This window comes from Monopterus albus, unplaced genomic scaffold (genome assembly GCF_001952655.1).
Source record: "Monopterus albus unplaced genomic scaffold, M_albus_1.0 scaffold94.1, whole genome shotgun sequence".
NCBI lineage: Eukaryota > Metazoa > Chordata > Actinopteri > Synbranchiformes > Synbranchidae > Monopterus > Monopterus albus.
In genome coordinates this window covers 225451-244473 of record NW_018127974.1, presented here as the reverse complement: position 1 = coordinate 244473, position 19023 = coordinate 225451, and the positions used below count along the sequence as shown (strand labels likewise).

At 37.9% G+C, this 19023-nt stretch overlaps 2 protein-coding genes across 12 annotated transcripts in view; both read left to right on the top strand.

Moving 5' to 3' along the window:
- The window catches only part of c9orf72 (C9orf72-SMCR8 complex subunit), a 19255-nt gene extending 9940 nt beyond the window's left edge, over positions 1–9315 (top strand). The window contains exons 8-10 of one of the 2 annotated variants that reach the window (XM_020608727.1): positions 833–890; positions 2877–2986; positions 8394–9315. In XM_020608727.1, coding sequence (XP_020464383.1) covers positions 833–890; positions 2877–2986; positions 8394–8580 — 355 coding nt within the window. In that variant the 3' untranslated portion in view covers positions 8581–9315. Of the gene's footprint in view, positions 1–832; positions 891–2876; positions 2987–6594; positions 7901–8393 lie in introns of those variants that run through there. The other variant, XM_020608728.1, reaches the window with a different exon arrangement.
- A 2862-nt stretch (positions 9316–12177) lies between these two features.
- Positions 12178–19023, top strand: part of kiaa1109 (KIAA1109 ortholog) — an 80954-nt gene continuing 74108 nt past the window's right edge. For 5 of the 10 annotated variants that reach the window (XM_020608706.1, XM_020608710.1, XM_020608713.1 and 2 more), the window contains exons 1-2: positions 12178–12427; positions 15724–15859. In XM_020608706.1, the coding sequence (XP_020464362.1) occupies positions 15754–15859 (106 nt within the window). In that variant the 5' untranslated portion in view covers positions 12178–12427; positions 15724–15753. The remainder of the gene's footprint in view (positions 12428–15723; positions 15860–19023) is intronic. The other 5 variants (XM_020608707.1, XM_020608715.1, XM_020608714.1 and 2 more) reach the window with 1 other exon arrangement.

Here is a 19023-nt window from a genome sequence, read left to right as displayed (position 1 = left end):
GCCCGTGCATAGGTCCCTGGGGAGTCGAGGTGTTGCAGGATGTAATGCAGTGCCATGTTGACTGCATCATCCACTGACCTGTTTGCCCAGTAGGCAAACTGCAGGGGGTCCAGCAGGGGGTCTACGATGTCCTTCAGGTGAGCCAACACCAGTCTGTCAAAGGACTTCATAACTACAGATGTCAGTGTGACAGGTCTGTAGTCGTTCAGTCCACTGATGGAGGTTTTCTTGGGGACTGGGATGATGGTGGAGCGTTTGAAGCAGGAGGGGACTTCACACAGCTCCAGTGACCTGTTGAAAATGAATGTGAAGATGGGGGGCCCCCTGATCAGCACAGGCTTTCAGGCAGTAGGGGGTCACACTGCCTGGGCCTGGTGCCTTTCTGATCTTTTGTTTTTTTAAAAAGCCACACACACATCCCTGTCACAGATCTTCAGGGGTGGGGGGCTGGGGGGAAGGAAGTGAACAATGAGGACAGCAGCTGCTGGGTCTGAGGTGAGGTGGGTGAGGGGGGAGTTCTGCTTCTCAAACCTACAGTAAAATACATTCAGGGCATCTGCCAAGTGATGGTCTTCAGAGTGTTCAGAGTGAGCTGTCGGATTTTCAAGAGCTCATCTCTGGTGAAGCTAATCTGAGTTGGGTTGCAAGAGACTGTCAAAAAAGGCAAAAACAACAACACACTACTAGCGCATGTCATCGAGGCCGTCATACATGACGCCATGTTTACAGGTAACAATGTGATTTACACTGATTCTGTCTTTAGGTACACAATAACATTTCCTTTGAAATGAAAAAATTGCTGGTATCATAACCACTATACCTTTCTTCACAGGAATATATTTCAAGACGTCATGCACAAAGATACTTTGGTTAAGTCATTTATAGATGAGGTAAGAATACAGATCATTTCCTGACTTAATATTCTGTATATGTTCCATGAAAACAGGTAAAACATTTCAGACAATTCAAATTTTATAAGAAAAGAAAAAGAGATAAATTTCTAACCAGGAGATGCAACATCATAAGAATGAATATGTCTACAGACAACTCACAAATAATGTTCCGTATTAATCATTTTTCATCATCCTCATCATCATCATCATCATCATCATCATCATCATCATCATCATCATCATCTAGAAGAAAAATGAGTAAATAAATGAGAAAAGCTCCTTAACCATAAAAGAGCCATACTCATTATACTATTGACAGTGTGCTTACATTAATGATCGTTCACACTTCATCATCCAAAACAAACAAAACTATAGCAGCACCCCTGAAATCGTAAGTTCAGTACGGCCGGTAGTCAACCATACTGGACACTTTCAATACTGTGTACAAGATGCCAAGCCACAAAACTTCATTAATTGTTGAATTAACACATGGCATGTTTGGCTGATCTCGTTTCCGTTTCTTTTATACATCACAGTGTTATGAGGAAAACTGATCAAGTTTACTCATTAACACAGTCCTTCCATCCACTACCTGTCGTGTTTTATGGGGGGGTATTTAAATTGTTTCTCTCTGAAATAATAATAAAACTTGTCCATAACAGACAAAAAGTAAGCTATAGAGACTGGTTCAGTTTCACTTCCAAATGTTTGTCCAAACTGAGGCATACTGTGTTTACTGTATAAAGATTTTCGGTGTTTAAAATATTAAACCCACTCCTTTGTGCACACACCCAAATATCATGTATATAGCCAAAACAGAACGGTCACTGTATTCAGTCCGTTTTGATTTTGTCAGAATTAGCCAAAGTGATCCGTTTTTGTGTTTCTCTGCAGTTTTGTTTGCATTCTTATTCTGAAATGTCACAGTGGTGCTAGACACTTAAATAGTAGTAACATAAATGTGGTGGGTTTTTTTTCCGTTTATGACAAAGCTGTTTGTTTCTGTTGGTCTTTGGTTCTTGTTACCATTGCTAACTCTGAGAGACGAGACAGTCCAAGTAACTTCAAAACAGTGCTGATTTATTCAAAGGATCACAGGTAAAATTAACATTACACACTCAGGTATCTTGCACCTCCAAACTGCTCTCAGGCAGATGTAAGATGAAAGACCCTGAACCCACCAGGCCTATACATTATATCCCCTCGGTTGGGCTAGCCCCATACTACACAGAAACGTCAACCGAGACGTCTCTGTTACCAGCTTTGCAGCTGGTCATAGCAGTAGTCAGAACATGAAGTAAATCAATGTGTGTGTGTCTGTTGGTTAAGTGGTGTGTAGCTAAAAACATTCTCACGACCTCTAGTACATGTCGTGACTTAAACATAAGAACATATTATGGCTAAGGCTACAGTTATACACGTCATAATAATAATATTAAACATCCTGTCTGCTGACAGTCATCAACTCTTCTCTCTAGTTATCCTTGACCAGATGTACCCTGTAGAAACTCATAAGCATGACTAAGCATTTAACAGTCTAACTAGACATCCTATCTCCACTAAACATTTCTAATACATAAAGTATCTATCCAATAGCTATTTGACTAAAAATACCTAACATTTCTTACTGCTGTGTATAGTATTGTGAAGTTGAAAGTTGATGAGTCACAGTCTTATTTTGTTTGAGGTGCCTTGCTGTTGAACACAGATCAGGACTTGTATTGTGCTACAACATACCTAAAATATGTGCACCTATCTCAATGCTCTCCAAAGCCCATAGATACAAAACATTACTATTTATTCCCAAGAGTCACAGCCCATCACCCATTTCAATGAAAGTGTTTCCAGAGTTGTGTTTTACAGGTTTTTCTCCTGAGCATCAGTACGTTTCATTTGCAAGAGGAGGAAGGGGCTGTATTATTCCAACATTTTCCAGCAGATCTGTAGCTAGGACCATTAACTGACACCCTGTATCGTACCCAGGTGTTCATGCTGAAGCCCGGCCTGGGCCTGCGGAGCACTTATCTGGCCCAGTTCCTGTTGCTCCTCCACAGAAAGGCCCTCACACTGCTGAAGTACATTGAGGATGAGACGTAAGACCCGTCACTAAAAAGATTTGAATTTAGGGGTGCATCCCAGGTCTATAATATACATCCATATTTCCCTGACTCACATCTTTTCCTTGCATCTTAATCCTGCCCGCATAAGATATGAGGAGAAATGTGAGTAGACAGGCATTAAGGGAACATGTTTTTTGAGATATGAGGCCTCATTTCCTCTGATCCTTCATGTGAAGCATCCAGTCACCAACTGATAAAGGGGTGTGTCTTTCCACGAAAGACTTTTGCTAAGGTTGCTTTCTTGTCTCCTCAGTCATGGCTCCTCCAAGAAGCCTACTCGAGATATGAGTCTTGGGATGTCCTTGATAGGATAGACTTGGGATGTACTCCAAATATATGGAGCTCCAAAATGTTCATAGTGAAAAAATAAGACATTATGAAATAACTAATTGTTTCAATAATAAACGGTTTTATAAATGAAATTGTAAAATACTCAAACATGTTTAAAATACAATTCATTATTATGGCATTTTCAGATGACAGATATATGACATGAACATTTTGGAGCTCCATACAAATAACATTGCTGTACTGGAATACTGTAATAGTCCATTACGCTCACACACTTGCCTACTTGTCTTTTTTGTTTGTTTGTTTGTTTATTTTTTGGGGACTTTGCACTGCAGCCACTGACTTTAAAAGTCATGACCAGAAATACCCTTGAAGCCTGTTGCCTGCTGTAACCCACTTTTTTATGTTTGGAGTCAAAGTACCGTAAAATCCGGACTATAAGCCTCTAGTTTTTTCACAAGCTTTAAACCCGGCGGCTTAAACAACGATGCGGCTAATTTATGGATTTTTACGGGCTAACGAGCTTCATGCCGCCAATACATTTAGCCTCGTCACATCAGACCGAACTTACCGAACAGGTCACAGTGGACCAATGAAACGTTCGAATTAAATCAAATGCACTCACACTAAATTCTTCAGATCGGTCATTTTGCACTTCATGCACACACCCTCATCATGGAAAACGCACAAAGAAATGCATATGATGCAGCTTTCAAGTGAAAGGAGGTCGATCTGGCTGTCGAAGAAGGAAATAGCTGCTGCATGTAAGCTTGGCATCAATGGATGGATGGTGAGACGTTGGAGAAGGCAGTGTGAAGAACTGACTCAATACAGAAAGACGACAAAAGCTGTGCAACATCTTTCTGTGTTAATATCTCATGTTACAACGTGGACACATGCGGCTTATAGACAAGTGCGGCCTGTATATGTACAATTTTTTTTTTCTTCTTAAATTTAGTGGGCGCGGCTTATAGTCAGGTGTGCTCAATAGTCCGGATTTTACGGTAGTCATTTAATTTTTTTCCTGCTTCAACAATGTTGTCCACAGGGTTTTGCTATATAGGGGTGAGGATATGGCAAATGACCAAATATAAGAATGATAAGCGGCTGACAGCATTAATTGTAGTTGAGTAACATCTTCGTCCTGGGTGAGGACCCAGCTGAAAACTAAAGTAGATGGTCAGTGAGGTTGCAGGGGAGGAACATGCTTGTGTAGGGTTAGTGCTCTAGTACAGAGATGTCCACGCACTTCAGTGAGGAGCATGAGAATTCAGCAGGGTGGAGGTGTGAGCAGAACAGCATGTCAAGCACAGAGTGAAATATATTGTCAGGTTACTATGCAGAGTCGCTATTCTTTTTGCAGAAGAAGCAGTACAAAGAGCACAGGCAGTGTTCTCCTGAGCAGTAGAAACAACTCCTGTGATCGATGAGTCATCCCTCACCTTGCTCTGAATGTATACTTGTGATGTGTTGCACACAAAATCTACAAGAGAGGAATATTTTAGAATGTTTTTTTTTTATTACTCCAAATGCAAAGATAAGGAATTGTACCATGTTAATTTGTACAGACAAATGTTACAGCTGTGACACAACAAATACAGGTAAAGCATCTCATGACATAATAGATTAAACACTTTTTATTTTGTATAGTATTCACAAGGGCATTTTTCCAGCCATGTACAAGTAATAGCTGTCTGTCCTGTGAAACTGGAAAGATGTAGAGCATGCTGTAGGTTGTCAAACAGGGAGGGTGAGGGAGAGACGTGAGGCGAATTACTGCAGTTTGAGTCAAACTCCTCCTTGGAGTGGTAGCTCATTCATATCGGAACACACAGACATAGTATAGATAGTCTTAGATTTGGTGTGACATTTCCCAAGAACAACATTATCTCATGAATAAACAACTGTGAATATGCTTAGAAATTGTTGAAGTAACTGTTAAACTTAATCCTGCTGTTTGAGTTTTCTTAAGTAATCCTGTGATTGTCAAAGCATCCATGGGTACTTTGTGAACATCTTTGTTTATATTTTGGCAGAATGGTGGCATTCCACCACAATGTAAGCAAATACAGGCTTAATTAATTAAACTGACTGGGGGGCCACAGTGATGGACATTGTGAACCCCTGATACAGAATGCATATTTAAGGCTGTCTGTAACATCAAAAAAGCGGACATGTTGTCACTACCAAATGTTTTAACAGCTTATTAACACACACACGAGTATGGAAGCTGGCAGGTTTCTGTCTCATAAACAGTAGTAATGTGGTGAAAAGTCCAGAAGCAGCTGTCTTTTATTTAGCACTAGCAGTTGGGATTTACAGTTTGATGATAATACAGGGAAAAAAACTACTTTGCTTTTAAAACATTTGCACCATTGCAGACCGTTGGTAGACCAGGGACTTGGTCTATAGAAATATTACAAAAATGAATAGACTACATGTTGCATGTTCAAAAGTGAAGGACTGTAGAAACATAGCACCACTGGCACTACTGAAAATATGTAAAAATAACCATATCCGCACACTTAATTAGGTTTTTTCAAAAGAAATTAATCAACAGCTTTTTTGATAAGGTGATTTATGATGCAGAAATGCAGAACATTTCCTAGTTCACCTTTTCAAATATTGTAATTCACCAGTTTCACTCCACTTGACTGTTTTAAATTGACTAAAGTTGTATTTGGTGTTTGTTAAAGCTACATTAAATCAGGGAGTCAGGCTTACATGATGACTGATGTTTGGAAGAAACTGTGAAGAAGGGGCTGGTTGCCTAGCTACACAGGGTGATGAATCTTCTGCATCATCCCATAATGACAGCTTCTCCAACTACACAACGCAAGAATAATGTGTTGAGCAAGAAAATGGTATAAAAACACATGACATGGTCTCCTACCAGTCAGCACAGCTCAATCTCTGAGACATCCTGGAGCTGCATTAGAGATGACGTTTTCCATCATCAGTGCACTAAGTGATGTTTTTATGATCACTGACAGGAGATTCTCATTTTCCTGCTCCCCCCTACCCAGGTATGGAAATGAGATTGTATGCCATGTTGTGAGGTGACCTACTGCCTTTTAGTAACCTCACACTACACATTGCATTCATTTAGGTAGTGCCCAGAACATTATCTATGCACACATCACTTCTAAAACAAGTTAGTGCTGTAGCTTTACACACTACTAAATCCACTCAATTGTTCAGTTTTTTGTAAAAGAATGAGAAACAATTGGGTCTCTAGTCGGGCACTAGCCCATCAGGGCTACAGTAACCGCATTCTGGCTTGCTTCCAGAAATGCCTTACGCCCCAGCAGGTTATCTGCAGTCCACCGTGTTCGTGCCACTCTCCCAGTGACGACCTGCTCACTGGTCCATCTGGGCTCGACTTGGCTCCTCTTGTGCTTCCCAGCAGTGGAGTGACCTTCCCACGCTTCTTGTTTGTTTGTCTCGTTCTATGAAACCTTGCTTTTCTCTTGTTTATAAAAGACATGAGCACTTCAGTGTTTTAGGACTTAACCAACTACTACCAACTACTTGCTTATTGTACAGAAGTATTTGAACAGAATACTGTATTTGTAACCTGCATTGCAGGTTTTACTTGTGATGGGTTACAATGTTGATGAATTTCAGACTGTTCTGCTCTAGAGAAATACTAGTCTATAAATATTAGTGTTAATTTGTGAGTTTTCCTAATACCCTGGCTCTAACAAACATAATATAGCCAAGGATTGTCTGTTCTAAAAATATGAAGATCATTTGCACTCAGTGAATTTGCCTACAATAGTACTAACTTGTTGACGCAGCTTTTCATGTTACACGGCTCTTGCTGAAAGTGCTCTAATTGTTGCATCAGTGAAGGCCAAGAGAACAAGCCTGTGTTCACACAAAATGCCTATACACTCAAATGTTTGCATACAAGAAATTGCTTGCTTTATGTATCATGCTTTTTCAAAACTACTTTATTTGTGTCACTATTTCAAAAATTTAAAGATGTACTAATAAATATTTTAAATTTACAGTGGATCAAACAAGTATACCTAATGTGAAAGGTATCTGTTAAACTGACAGACCCACCCAACTCTGCAGCACCCTTCAGCATTTTAGCAACATTCAGTTTGTTTTTCTTTTATCGCCCACAATTTTACTTTATTCATAGCAATTGATTTCAGTGAAAAAGCTCCCAAAAGCATGTTAAGCCATGTCAGTTTCATAAGGTCACAATATGTCGGTGTTATGTTTACCGCTTGCTGTGATGTGTCCAAGTAGCCAAAAAGCTATTAATTCATGTTTAGGAAGTCAAAAGCTAATACATTTAAAATTTTAAGTAAGGTTTCTAGAAACAGTGGTTGTTGAGGTCAGATTTTCACAAGTTTACTCCTAAATGTTCACCCTCAGAGGTAGATGGAGAAATCAGTGTTCAGAAATGCAACTTCCTTAAAACAATGTTTGGTTATACACATTTTGAATTTAAGGGGAATGTGACCGAATGATACAATGACAGACAAGAAGTATTCTTGGAGAGAAGAGAGTGAAGAAAATGATAGACACCTTCAGCTTGATAAGTTCAGTTGCAGATACTAAAAGGAAATGTAATGACATTTTTTTTTTATTCTTTTGAATTCAGTAGAAATGCAATATGAATTAAATTATTATAAATTCAAATAGATATTGTTTTTTTGCACTAAATATTACAAGAAATGTTGACATACACAACTTTGATTTTCTCTTTGTCCTGTTTAAAATGGTTCCTAGCAAGTCGTTTTGAATGCCATGTGTTCCCATGAATAGTGAACCCCTGAGCATCTCACTCATGTCTCCCAATCAAAATTTGTGTGCTTCTTTGACAGCCTTAGAGCAGTCTGGTTTGATGTGTTGCTAACATCCAGAGGTTGAAGGGCATACTGTGTTACAGGTGCCTTGACAAGATTGTTTATGCTCACTTGCCATCCTGTAGCAACATACATAATTCATTGTGGCATGGCATTTTTATGCACAGCTGCAACCCAGCTACATGCTAATGCAGAATCTCTGACCCATAGTATTGTAGGTTGTTAACAGCTCCACTACAATATCTTTCCTCCTCCCTCCACAGGCAAAAAGGGAAGAAGCCATTTCGATCCTTGCGCAATTTAAAGACGGACCTGGACTTGACTGTGGAAGGAGACCTGAGCATCATAATGGCCTTCGCTGAGAAGCTGAGAGCAGGATTGCACTCATTTGTGTTCGGGAAGTCCTTCTACACTAGCATGCAGGAGCGAGATGTGCTCGTGGGCTTTTAACCCCATTCTCCATCAGCAATTTGTATTAGATGGTTTATGGAAACGGACATTTAGTTGTATTGTTTTTTGGTTTGTTTCAATGTTACATGGAAAGCATGGACGTGTACCCATGAGACAGGGCAGCTACCGAAGTGTTCCTGCTTTACTGCAATGAAAAGAACATTGTTCCTTCCTTTTGTGTCTTATACACAGCATGCATTTAAAGATGAATTGTTACTGCTGTTATGAGCCATTACAGTCAAAGTTTTGATATACTGCCTTGATCAACTGTAAGCATAATGTGAGTTTTTAGAAGACTGAAATTATTCTCTGTGGGGTAAATTATTCATGTATTCCATGTCTTCTGTTCTGCCTTCTGGAGGGCCTGTATTCAGTTATGGTGTTAAAATTGGCTGAGATGCCTACCCGGACACTTGCAGCCAAAATATAAATGCTATTTATTGAAACATGCCTTTATTATTTTTTTTCACTGTCTGTGTTATAAAACAACCTCAGTCAGACACTGAACATTTTAACTTGTGGGTTGCCTTTTTAAAAAATGCAGTTAATGTGGACTGAATGTGAATGGTGTAGAGTGGGTGAAAAGGGGGTTGTTGAGTAACCATAACACATGGAGATTTCATTCCAGAAAAAGAACAAAGGCACAGTTTAATGAAATCTTATCATACTCTCTCCTGGCAAAGCACCTTTGCTGACAGTCAGTGTCATCATTAAATGCCTTCATGCTGATTTTTTGTTTGATTCTCCCACAGTTACAGCCCAGCTATTTATTGTTTGTATTATCCAGCTCTCCTGCAAACATACATTTGTGTTATGTTGAATTCAAGCAATTTAGTTTGTGCTTTGAGTATTGCTTCCAAAAATGCTAATTGTTCTGACATTATCATAAGTTAACCTGCCAGTGTGCTATATTACATTACCAGTTTTCTCCCTTTTTTATAGATTACTTTGATTTAACAATACAGTTTTGTCTAATTGTGTGTGCAGTGTGTAATATGTGCAGATAGGGCAATCGATAATAAACACTGTAATAAGAAACAACATGTTTACAGTGTTTTCAATTGCTGTAGAAATGATCTAAATGGCAGGCATAAATTGAAGTATTCAGCTAAGATCATAGGTAAACAGTTTGACAGAGCCCAAGCTCCTCAAACAGTGAGCTCTAAAGCTGAAGGTGCCTTGATATCAAAGATCCAATCATCTTCAGATTTCAGGCTGAACTCTGACTCATATTGTATGAACTCCAGATGTTTCCAGAAATCGGGAGTCAAAAGAAGGTACTGCCCAGAGCGCTCTGCCTGTCCTGAGGTGGTGTCCATAAGGGCCAGCAGATTGTCGCCATACCCCAGACTGGTCTAGCGAGCACCCTGGAACTGAGCGGACCTATATCAGTTTGTACAGTGTGATGCCACTGCTCAGGCAGATCACACTATATAGGATCGCTCTTGCCACCACAGAGTCATAAAACAGTTTAAGTGTCCTGCATACTCCTGCAAGAAAATTATAATCAATTGACCTTTAGAAGGTCACAAACTGCTACATATTTAATACAAGAGTCGAATGAACCAAAAGTGAAGGAGCTGTTAATTACTAATAGAATAACTGTAGTGACTGTATCAAAGGCCTCCTTTAGGAATTTAGTAGCAATAGCATTCAGAAGATGAGAAAAGTATTCAAGTGAGATGTAATTTCTTTTAAAGGCACAGCCAAAACAGATTGGTCTTAAGGGGAGTGCTTGATTGGCAAGGAAAAGCTTTGAGTCTGATATTTGGCACCTTTTCATTGTCACAACTCCTACGTGTTCTTTGGGGAGGCTTTGTTTTTGTGACTGCAGGATGGCATGACAGCAACTTCTTATATTAAACAGTGCCCTAGAGTTCTGGCAGTTCTTTAAGATAACAACAAAGATGATATTGTACCCTTGACTGTTTTTGGTGCTTTGGCATTTTATTATTTTTTAATAGAGCAGTAAATCAAATGACCACCATTCTTCACTTTATTAACTAATTGGTATGAACAATTTTCAGGTGAACATTTTTACAGAAACATCCTGAGAGTACCACTAGTAAAGTTTTCAGTTATCCTGTGAAATAACGCAACATCTACTAGATGGGTTAGCACAAAATTTAGAACATTCATGGTACCCAAAGGGTGAATCTTAACAGCTTAATGACTTGCTTGTGATCCCATCTTCAGTTTGACCTTTGTGCTTTTGAGGGAAATATCTATAACTATTGAATGGATTGCCTACCAGCTGCAGCTACAATACTAATGACTCCTATGTAATGGCCTATATAAGCATGGAGTTGTCCCATCAGCACTGCAGTGCACTGCTTCAGAAACTGAATCCATAGCCTTCATTACCTGAATGGCCAGAGGTCTTGTTTTATTCAGACTGAGATGAAAGTCTGCAGCGCCTCTGTATCATATTCACTAAATAATGGAAATTTCAGCACATTACCTTGAAAAACTCATCTTCCACACTGAATACTAAATCCCCTCTTGGCTTATGTAGAAAAAGGGCTTGAGCTACAAACTAAATGAGAAATCCTTTGCTTTATACTTTCAACTTATATGTGACTGAGCAGCCTTTGATTTTTCATGAAAAATCAAAGGCTGCTCAGTCACATATAAGTTGAAAGTATAAAGCAAAGGATTTCTCATTTAGTTTGTAGCTCAAGCCCTTTTTCTACATAAGCCAAGAGGGGATTTAGTATTCAGTGTGGAAGATGAGTTTTTCAAGGTAATGTGCTGAAATTTCCATTATTTAGTGAATATGATACAGAGGCGCTGCAGACTTTCATCTCAGTCTGAATAAAACAAGACCTCTGGCCATTCAGGTAATGAAGGCTATGGATTCAGTTTCTGAAGCAGTGCACTGCAGTGCTGATGGGACAACTCCATGCTTATATAGGCCATTACATAGGAGTCATTAGTATTGTAGCTGCAGCTGGTAGGCAATCCATTCAATAGTTATAGATATTTCCCTCAAAAGCACAAAGGTCAAACTGAAGATGGGATCACAAGCAAGTCATTAAGCTGTTAAGATTCACCCTTTGGGTACCATGAATGTTCTAAATTTTGTGCTAACCCATCTAGTAGATGTTGCGTTATTTCACAGGATAACTGAAAACTTTACTAGTGGTACTCTCAGGATGTTTCTGTAAAAATGTTCACCTGAAAATTGTTCATACCAATTAGTTAATAAAGTGAAGAATGGTGGTCATTTGATTTACTGCTCTATTAAAAAATAATAAAATGCCAAAGCACCAAAAACAGTCAAGGGTACAATATCTTGATCATTGCTGTTTTTTTTTTTTTTGGTTTTATTGTGTTGTTTTATTTAAAAAAAGATGCAATGTGTGTGAACATTTATTTAATTAGCTTAAAATATAATGGCGTTTTTCAGTTTATACTAGAAAACTTAATAAACATACAATTAAGAAATAAACATATTGTAAAATTGCAGAGAATATTTTATGTGACATCTGACTGTCATCCTGCTGTGGGCGGGACAGAACTGCACCAATACAAACATAGTGTTTAACAATACAGTCGCACATTATAAAAACATTCATGTTGATAGTTGGAAAAAAAAACTGTCAACTATGCGCATGGTCTCGCTCACGCTTTCCTTTAATTGGTTAGTTTCTGACTCGCTATTATTCGTATTGGTCGAATTTGTTACTGCTCTTGACAGAACAGGAAGAGATGTTAACTGGCCGTTTGTCAGGTAAATATTCCACAGAGGACGCTAGCTGTCCCTATGACGGAGACGACATAAGGACGGCAACTCCTGAATAACTGGAGTAAAGATGAAACAGCATGTTTTATCGAGACCATTAAGGTACGTTACAATCATTAATAGACTTGTTCTCACGGTTTGACAAAAGATAAGTTATAGGGTGCGGCCTGTTGTCATTAGCTTGCTAGCTTACGGCTAATATGATAGTTAGCGGTTAGCTTAATGACTGCAATGTCCACATGATAAAACGTCATTAGCTAAGGAACTGGCTATCTGTAACGCTAATAAACGCATGAACCGATTGGTAATAGCGCTACAAACGCCAAACAACGAAACACGCTAGGGTTGCATTTTATCATTATTACCGGTCCGGTTGCTGAGGATAATTCTTAGAAAATTATTCAAGACCTGGGATTAGCTAACTAGCGTTAGTTATGTAGTTAGTGTCAGGTACAGTATGTCTTTCTGGGTTACATCTTGAATAGAGTGAACTGGAAATGTAGCAAGTGGTATACGACTGGTCATGCTGACTTAGCTAAACACATGAACTGAAACTGTCGGTGGTAGCTTTAACCATTTCAATATGTAAACAAAGCCAAACGGCGTTACTGCTCTCCTTTCTCTTCTTATTCGCGTTTTCTTGTCTAACTTATGCAAAATGTAACATCCAAACAGCCCGGACAGTATTGAATTTAATGTTTAGCTTTGTGAATCACTTGTGTGTCGAACAAGTGTCTTTAGCAAAGCGGAAAAGGTCTCAGGTCACAGTCAACACAATGTGTATTTTATTTGAGATAATGACCAGAGTTTGTCCCGAGTAGAGTTAAATCTGCCAGACATCTTTGTTAGACCAGTAGTGACTTCCAGTCCATCCAGTTCTTTTGAAATTGTATATACTTAAAGCAACAGTAGATAATGAAACTTACTGATAGTCAGTTTCAGTGAAATATGTTGTAATCAAGTATGCTTTTTCAGTGAGTGCCAGACCCACTGGTGAAACTATTTTATAAATCACTATTGAGAAGTGCTCACTACTTTTAGATGTATTTTCTATCTCCTAGTATCAAGAATAATATAAGCATTTACTTCCCAAAGCTGTCCACATTTAGGTTTGTTGATAGTTGTGGCGGTTAGTCTGATACAGTATCTTCTGAGAGGGTTGTTCAAATGAAAAATTGGGTAGTAGGTAACTAAAAAAAACGAGTTGCTGTAGCTGCCCTACTGAAGTCACCACTTCTAAACCAAAACTGAAAACGCCCAGGTTACAGGTGACAGTGATGAGTCACTGTTCTGAGATGGCAACATAATCTGTGCTCACATCTCCCCTCAAGTGGGGTATTACTCAATTCCTGAACTGTCTATGTGGTTGGTGATCCTTGCAAATGGACTGAAGCCCAGTTAGTTGCTTTGTCAGTGCATGTACACTTGTGTGGTTGGTTGGTTGGTTGTGTGGTATGAAGTAAATTAGCTTGTGATTTAAAAAATTCATAAGAACTTTATTTTAGTTCTTTAAAGTAAAGTTTATCACTGACATCCTGCCTAATTTGATATAGTAAACAAACCTAACAGCCAAAGCCAGAAAGAGACCAGTGTTTGACATTAAATCTGTTACCAGGTCCGGATCTAGGCTATTAACTTGCAGAATATCAAATCTAACATGTAATCATAATTTATTTTGTAAAATGTAGTATCTGCCAACAAGAGAAATTTAGAAACACAAGAGGGAGTGCTATCTGGTTACATCTCAGTGGTTTTTAAGCCAGCATCATTAAAGGTGGATCAGAGGAGGATTTGTGATGTGTGAGTTTGTTGCATGTGCAACAGTATCCAAGCTTAGGACTCTGAAGCATGGCTAAGTGGGATCATTGTATACACTTGTAGTTACACACAGACACATGCAACACCTTTCTACCAGCCCCCTGCTACACACAAGCAAAATAAAATAATCCTTTCTGCAAGTCACCAAACTCAGGTCAGTAGACCCACTGTCCTCAAAGTAAGTGGTCAAGTCCGCTTCCATGAAAACGAGCCAATCTATTTAATCTTTTGAGTTAATATCAACATTTATGCATCCTTTTTGAATAATGACTGGGGGAGTGGAAGCCACACTTGAGTGACATAGAGTTAAAATAAGTCATGTCATTAGTTAAAATGAAACTTTTAACAATGAAAAACAGTTTTAAAGTTTTAGTCATTTATTGAGTAAGGAAATTATTTAAAAATTGTATCTCCACTTGTCTCCAAAATGTCTTAAATATATTTTATAGACTCAGCAAACTCTGCAGTTATTATTGTTGTAAATAGATGTACAGTAAGTTGCTATCATTAGCATCTACAGGGTGGGTGAAAAGTAACTTGGCATTAAAAATAGGAAAACAGTCTCTAAATAGATGATAGGATTTCCTTTTTAAATAGATGATAGTAAATAGGATTGACTATTTGCTATCATCTATTTAAATAGGAAATCCTATTTACTATCGTCTATTTAGAGACTGTTTTCATCAGGACTCCAGTGATACTACAAGTTCTATAGCCAATTTTTAATGCCTAGTTACTTTTCAACCACCCTGTATGTATCTTTGTTACTGTTCTGCATATTTTTCTAGAGCATCTGCTGCTATTGAAAAGACTTAAAAGCATTAATTTCAGGGTCCTTCAAAAAAAAGCTACTAAAAACATCTTAAATGTAATTTAAAAGGTCTTAAATATGCAGGCAGGAACATTTGTGCGCTTTCAGCAAAAACTGGCTTTAAAATCCCCAGTCAGTCTTTTGTTCCAGACCTTTGACTATATGTAAAATTGATATGTGGACCTTAAATAATTGAGCTTTTTTTTAAGTAATTAACCCAATCATCCATCTGTTTTCTGCTGATTATCCAGGTCATGCTTTATAATTCAGGAATGATATTATTATGCGTCCCGGGTAGGCTAGTGGTTAAGACGCAGCGCTCTCGCCGCAGCACCCCGGTTCAAATCAGGGTTGCGTCAGGAAGGACATCCGGCGTAAACCGCGTGCCAAATGTCAACATGTGAGTTGTCAGTGTGACGATTCGCTGTGGCGACCCCTAAGCGGGAAAAGCCGAAAGTGACTTTCTTTTATTATTATGAGTGCTATATATAGCTCCGTGAGTACTAAAATCTGTGATATAAGTAAATTCACGAAGTTGGTGATACATTGTTGTCCTTATTGTCTCTACTGATTTTCAAAGATTTCTATCATTTGTTTATGTTGAAACACACATTCAGTTGGACTTAAAAGTCTTAGATTAATTTGGTGTGTGCTGCAACAACCCTATGATTTGTATGCTTACTTCCATCCGCCGCCTTTTTGGTGGTGCACATGCTTTTTAAGTTTAGTTCCTATGCTGCTGAAGTAACTTGACATTTGACTGTTTCAGTTGTAGACATCAGTCTGAGAGCCTGTAGTCATGGATGGACATGTTGCCAAAAACAATGAAAGTACCTTCCCGAGCTTCGTGGATCTGGATGACTTTCTAACCAAGCACAACTCGAACTTCATCTGGCTCCTCGTTGGTAAGTGCTCTGCATCTACACCATGGGAAGAATATATGGATCAGTGGTTACTTAATGTTTTTTTCACAGCATAACTCAAAAAGTAATGAATGGATTTGGAAGAAATTTTTTTCAGAGGTAGGATGTGGCCCACAGAACAGTCCATTAGAATTTGGTGCTGATTCGGATCATCTACCGGATCCAGGAATTTTTTAAAGGATTTTTCACGTTTGTGAGAGAGGACAAATTTTAGTATTTTTTTTTTTTATTCTAACACCATACACAAAGTCTACAATGCTTGTGCCATCTCTTACTTTGGTCTAAATGTATGTGGAAAATGCATACCACTATTATTTGAATAAGTACCTCATTTATTAAACATGTTTTGGTAACAGGTTATCCAGCCAATTACAGTTATTGAACTTTGTACTATTTGCTGATGATACTACTATATGGGCCTCTGGGGAAGACCTACAGCAACTTTTGGGTCTGATTACTGTGGAATTGGACAAGGTGAAGAAATGGTGTGACAGGAATAAGTTATCACTAAATCTGGACAAAACAAAATTCATGCTGTTTGGATATGGAAGATTAAATCGTCAGATTCAAGTAAGGGTGGGGGATGCCAATATAGAAAGAGTTTACGAAACAAAATTTCTAGGCATAAATATTGATGATAAAATCTGTTGGAAACCTCATATTAAATATATACATAATAAATTGGCTAAAAGTATATCTATATTGGCAAGAGTTAAAAATATTGTGGATCAGAAGTCACTCCATACTCTTTACTGTTCTATGTTTGTACCTTATTTGGACTACTGTGTTGAGTGTTGGGGAAATACATACAAAAGCGCATTATGCTCATTATTTAAACTACAGAAAAGGGCCATTAGAATTGTTCATGGACTTGGTTATAGGGATCATACGAATTCATCATTTGCACATTCAGGATTTTTAAAATTTTTTGATTTAGTAAAATACAAATCTGCTGTATTTATGTATAAAGTCAGATATAATTTGGTGCCAAGTGGTATTCGGGGTCTGTTTGGTGATCGAGAGGGTGGTTATGGATTGAGGGGCCACTTAAATTTAAAAACTCAGGCCATACGTACAACTAGGAAAAGTTTTTGTATATCTGTGAGTGGTGTAAAATTATGGAATAGATTGGGTGATGATTTAAAACAATGTACAAGTGTAAAACAATTTAAGAATAAATACAAAAAGGCCTGCATAGCTGGGTATCGGATACAGGAAGTGTAATGATCTTATTAAGATATTATCGGTGTATTTATGGGTGGGATATGAATAATTTATTGTTTAACATTTGTTTTCTAATTATGTAAATGTGATTTGTGGTTAGAAGGAATGTAGTAATTTGGTGGTTGCGGGAATTTAACCAGTGTAGTTGTTTAGTTAAATATTTGGGTTGTGTCAACCACAGTTTGGATCACTAGGGGTAGAACTAGATAAGTATTACTTCTTTCTACTCCCTTGCAACCATGTAATGACTAAGCATCATCAAGAGAAATTTCTATTTTTTTTGGTTGTATATGGTAATTGGTTTGGTTGTTTTGTGTTACATGTTGATTTCTTTTTTTTCTCTTTTTTTTCTCTGTTTCTCTCTGTTTTATTACATGCTTGGAATTAATTGCTAAAAATAATTAATAATTAATAACTTTGAACAAAAAAAAAATCAGACCCTCTAATTATGAGAGTGATTTAGTTCTTTCTCTCTTTTAGACAAATTAAGTGCTATGGTCACTGAAAACATAGCCAAATTATGGTTCAGTATCAGGTGTAGTAGTAGCCTATTTGGTAAATAAGGGCAATTTTAATAATCAGTGTGAGTTAAGTTCTTTTGACACATGCAATTATGTTTAATAAACAGAAATGTGTTGCATTGAGCTGCATGATATCATACTTTGTAATATTTGCTAATTTGTTTGATTTGATTTGATTTATTCTTTCAAGCATGTAAAACAGTTGATATGACAACACACATAATTTTACACATAATCCATTATCAATTTGCTTATACCTAGTACATGCTTGAATGGAGTAGGAAGAAGTCAGATTTATCCAGTCCTACCCCATGACATCATCTTACCATCATTGGTTTGCAAGCAGTAAATGATTCACTTCTACGCACACACATATTATACTAAAAAAAGAATATAACACCTGTTTAAGACCTCATCTAATGAAAGATTTTAATCAGAATTTGTTTTTAATCCTTGAATCATGCTTGCTGTATCTTTACTTCATTGTGATTTAATTCAATTAAAGTATGACAAAAGGATAGTTTCCAGTCCAGGTGCAGCTCTCAGCAGGCCAAAGGTATTACACTGCTCACGGAATGAAGCTACAGTTTTATTCTTATGACTTCATTGTCTTCAACCTGATAAAATATATGAAAGTATACGTAGTTATATTATTTCCACCTGCATTCCAATTAAAGACACAGAGATCGATTAATTAAATGTTGGAATTTGCCGGTCTTTAACCTCACTGGGCATGACCAGCCGATTTCTGGGAAATCCGATTCTCGTCCAGTCAGATTTATATGCATGATGGTTTACATCATGCACACAGTGTAGCAGGTGCACTGCCTAGCATCTCATATACATCCGGGGAGTTGAGGGGAGGTGAAATCTGTCACTACTTAAAGGAAGGTTGGTGCACAGATGTCACAGTGCTACAGAGCTGGACTAAGGAGGCTAAGTCAAAAGCTACAGGGCTGCTGAGACTGGGCACATCACTGGGCGCGCATTCACTCACACTTTGGAAGTGGTTGGTGTACAAAAAACACACAGAGGAACCTAACAAACCACTATGGAGAAGGGAAAACAATGGCAAATAGTACACACTGAGGGAATTACTAGCTATACTTGAAATATATACACCGATCAGGCATAACATTATGACCACCTTTACATGTGTATGCACTTCAGTGTGACACTTCTGCCTTAACATATGTGTTTATGAAGCTCAAAATGTTTTATTTTTTGGTGAGATTATCATAAATGTATAAATTCAATTATATGTTTATTATTGAGGTCATAGTTAAAGGTGGCGTTGTACTGGAATACAGTATATTGAGATGTGTATGTATATTTTTGCCCTGGCATACATGAGAGGGTCAGAATATTAGGAACATTCAATATAATTTATATGTATATATA